Source organism: Salmo salar, unplaced genomic scaffold (assembly GCF_905237065.1).
Source record: "Salmo salar unplaced genomic scaffold, Ssal_v3.1, whole genome shotgun sequence".
Taxonomy (NCBI): domain Eukaryota; kingdom Metazoa; phylum Chordata; class Actinopteri; order Salmoniformes; family Salmonidae; genus Salmo; species Salmo salar.
This window is the reverse complement of record NW_025547446.1, coordinates 183,152-187,166: the sequence shown is the minus strand read 5'-3', so window position 1 is coordinate 187,166 and position 4,015 is coordinate 183,152. Positions and strand designations below refer to the sequence as shown.

Sequence of the window (4,015 nt, the reverse complement as noted above, 5' to 3'; positions counted from 1 at the left end):
AGTACTGAGACGGTTCTAGAAGGTCTAACTGCCCCCTGTCCGTGTCCAGGTTGTGACCAAGACCTTCCACGGAGCGGGCCTGGTGGTGCCTGTTGACCAGAATGCCGTTGGTTACCGGGAGCTGCCAGAGACAGACGGTAAGACTCTAGAACAACTCTAGAACAACTCTAGAACAGCGGTAACTAGGTTTGGTCTCGGGCCAATGTTTTTGGCAGCTCGTAGTCAGTGGGCCAGAACATAATTTGTTTATAATATATTTACCCTATGCAAAGGTCTACACTACAAGTAGAATACTGTAGAACCGCTCCAATACTCCAGAACACTCCATACCACTGTAGAATATTCTAGAACACTCTATTCCACTGTAGAATACTCTAGAACCACTCGAATACTCCAGAACACGCCATACCACTGTAGAATACTCTAGAACAACTTGAATACTCCAGAACACTCCATACCGCTGTAGAATACTGTAGAACCACTCGAATACTCCAGAACACTCCGTACCGCTGTAGAATACTCTAGAACAGGCCATACCACTGTAGAATACCTCATAACACTCCATACCACTGTAGAATACTCTGGAACACGCCATACCACTGTAGAATACTCTGGAACTAGTCGAATACTCCAGAACACTCCATACCGCTGTAGAATACTCTGGAACTAGTCGAATACTCCAGAACACTCCATACCGCTGTAGAATACTCCAGAACGCTCTAATTATTATCCCTGGAGAAGTTGAATGGAATGTGGAACAGGTTTCAGAAACACTTTGTGTGTGTGTGTGTGTGTGTGTGTGTGTGTGTGTGTGTGTGTGTGTGTGTGTGTGTGTGTGTGTGTGTGTGTGTGTGTGTGTGTGTGTGTGTGTGTGTGTGTGTGTGTGTGTGTGTGTGTGTGTGTGTGTGTGTGTGTGTGTGTGTAGCCAGTCTGAAGAAGCTGTGTAAGGCTATAGCAGAGGCCAGGTCCGATGAAGACAGGATGAAGGCTTTCGGGCCTCTGCAAGAGATCATGACCTTCGTCCAGTTCGCTAACGATGAGTGTGACTACGGCATGGGGCTGGAGCTGGGCATCGACCTCTTCTGCTACGGATCGCACGTACGCACACACACACACACACACTTCAACACCTGTTCTCCACGGAAAATGGCACGTCAACACACTGATACAGATCTCAGTGTAGAGCCACCAACGACTCTCTGTTTCCTGTCTTCCAGACTCTGTTTCCTGTCTTCCATTGTGTGTCTGTCTGACTCTCTGTTTCCTGTCTTCCAGACTCTGTTTCCTGTCTTCCATTGTGTGTCTGTCTTGACTCTCTGTTTGCTGTCTTCCAGACTCTGTTTCCTGTCTTCCATTGTGTGTCTGTCTTGACTCTCTGTTTCCTGTCTTCCAGACTCTGTTTCCTGTCTTCCATTGTGTCTGTCTGTCTCTCTGTTTCCTGTCTTCCATTGTGTGTCTGTCTGTCTCTCTGTTTCCTGTCTTCCAGACTCTGTTTCCTGTCTTCCATTGTGTGTCTGTCTGACTCTCTGTTTCCTGTCTTCCATTGTGTGTCTGTCTGTCTCTCTGTTTCCTGTCTTCCATTGTGTGTCTGTCTGACTCTGTTTCCTGTCTTCCAGACTCTGTTTCCTGTCTTCCATTGTGTGTCTGTCTGTCTCTCTGTTTCCTGTCTTCCATTGTGTGTCTGTCTGACTCTCTGTTTCCTGTCTTCCATTGTGTGTCTGTCTTGACTCTCTGTTTCCTGTCTTCCAGACTCTGTTTCCTGTCTTCCATTGTGTGTCTGTCTTGACTCTCTGTTTCCTGTCTTCCAGACTCTGTTTCCTGTCTTCCATTGTGTGTCTGTCTGACCCTCAGTTTCCTGTGTCCCCCAGTACTTCTACAAGGTGATCAGACAGCTGCTGCCCATGGCCTACAGCCTGCTGAAGAGGGGCTTGTTCGGAGAGATCCTGGAGGCTCACCTCTCCAGCCGCTCCCACGAAAACCTGGACCAACTCACCTCAGCCTGAAGAAAACCACGGAAGAAGAAGAAGAAGGGGAGAGAGAGAAGAAGAAGAGGGATGGATTGTTGTTATCTCTGACCACCGTGTGTTTTATTTAGTCTTGTTGTGGTTTTTGGTGCTGCTGTCGTTGAACGGTACCGGGGGCGTCTGTCTCTGTGTGTGCATATGTGGAATAAAGGATTATATTTCTAAGAGTCTGTCTGTTATTAGGTCCTGTCTGTCTGTTACTAGGTCCTGTCTGTCTGTAATTAGGTCCTGTCTGACTGTTATGAGGTCCTGTCTGGCTGTTATGAGGTCCTGTCTGACTGTTATTAGGTCCTGTCTGTCTGTTATGAGGTCCTGTCTGACTTATTAGGTCCTGTCTGACTGTTATGAGGTCCTGTCTGACTGTTATTAGGTCCTGTCTGTCTGTTAGGTCCTGTCTGTCTGTTATTAGGTCCTGACTGTCTGTTATTAGGTCCTGTCTGTCTGTTATTAGGTCCTGTCTGACTGTTATGAGGTCCTGTCTGACTGTTATGAGGTCCTGTCTGGCTGTTATGAGGTCCTGTCTGACTTATTAGGTCCTGTCTGACTGTTATGAGGTCCTGTCTGACTGTTATTAGGTCCTGTCTGTCTGTTAGGTCCTGTCTGTCTGTTATTAGGTCCTGACTGTCTGTTATTAGGTCCTGTCTGTCTGTTATTAGGTCCTGTCTGACTGTTATGAGGTCCTGTCTGGCTGTTATGAGGTCCTGTCTGGCTGTTATGAGGTCCTGTCTGACTGTTATTAGGTCCTGTCTGTCTGTTAGGTCCTGTCTGTCTGTTATTAGGTCCTGACTGTCTGTTATTAGGTCCTGTCTGTCTGTTATTAGGTCCTGTCTGACTGTTATGAGGTCCTGTCTGGCTGTTATGAGGTCCTGTCTGGCTGTTATGAGGTCCTGTCTGACTGTTATTAGGTCCTGTCTGGCTGTTATGAGGTCCTGTCTGGCTGTTATTAGGTCCTGTCTGTCTGTTATGAGGTCCTGTCTGACTGTTACTAGGTCCTGTCTGACTGTTATGAGGTCCTGTCTGTCTGTTATTAGGTCCTGTCTGTCTGTTAGGTCCTGACTGTCTGTAATTAGGTCCTGTCTGTCTGTTATTAGGTCCTGTCTGTCTGTTATTAGGTCCTGTCTGTCTGTTACTAGGTCCTGTCTGTCTTTTATTAGGTCCTGTCTGTCTGTTATTAGGTCCTGTCTGACTGTTATGAGGTCCTGTCTGGCTGTTATGAGGTCCTGTCTGACTGTTATTAGGTCCTGTCTGTCTGTTATTAGGTCCTGTCTGACTGTTATGAGGTCCTGTCTGTCTGTTATGAGGTCCTGTCTGTCTGTTAACAGGTCCTGTCTGTCTGTTATTAGGTCCTGTCTGTCTGTTATTAGGTCCTGTCTGACTGTTATTAGGTCCTGTCTGTCTGTAATTTCCTTGGCTCCTCGCTTCTTCAAAACCCATTGGATGAGGTCAGAGGTCCCTCACGGTGTAGTACCGGGCTGGCCAACCCTGTTCCTGGAGAGAGACCCTCCCGTTGGTCCTGGAGAGAGACCCTCCTATTGGTCCTGGAGAGAGACCCTCCTATTGGTCCTGGAGAGAGACCCTCCTATTGGTCCTGGAGAGAGACCCTCCTATTGGTCCTGGAGAGAGACCCTCCTATTGGTCCTGGAGAGAGACCCTCCTATTGGTCCTGGAGAGAGACCCTCCTATTGGTCCTGGAGAGAGACCCTCCCATTGGTCCTGGAGAGAGACCCTCCTATTGGTCCTGGAGAGAGACCCTCCTATTGGTCCTGGAGAGAGACCCTCCTATTGGTCCTGGAGAGAGACCCTCCCGTTGGTCCTGGAGAGAGACCCTCCTATTGGTCCTGGAGAGAGACCCTCCTATTGGTCCTGGAGAGAGACCCTCCTATTGGTCCTGGAGAGAGACCCTCCTATTGGTCCTGGAGAGAGACCCTCCCGTTGGTCCTGGAGAGAGACCCTCCCGTTGGTCCTGGAGAGAGACCCTCCTATTGGTCCTG

At 48.5% G+C, this 4,015-nt stretch overlaps 1 protein-coding gene across 1 annotated transcript; it reads left to right on the top strand.

Annotated features, from left to right (window-relative positions):
- Positions 1-49: 49 nt before the first annotated feature.
- Positions 50-2,191, top strand: LOC123731859 (histone PARylation factor 1-like; the record flags this gene model as incomplete). The annotated part of the gene is given in 3 exon segments (XM_045711252.1): positions 50-137; positions 926-1,098; positions 1,869-2,191. Coding segments are annotated over 3 exon segments (396 nt in total), but the record flags the coding sequence as incomplete, so codon positions are not given.
- Positions 2,192-4,015: the final 1,824 nt, after the last annotated feature.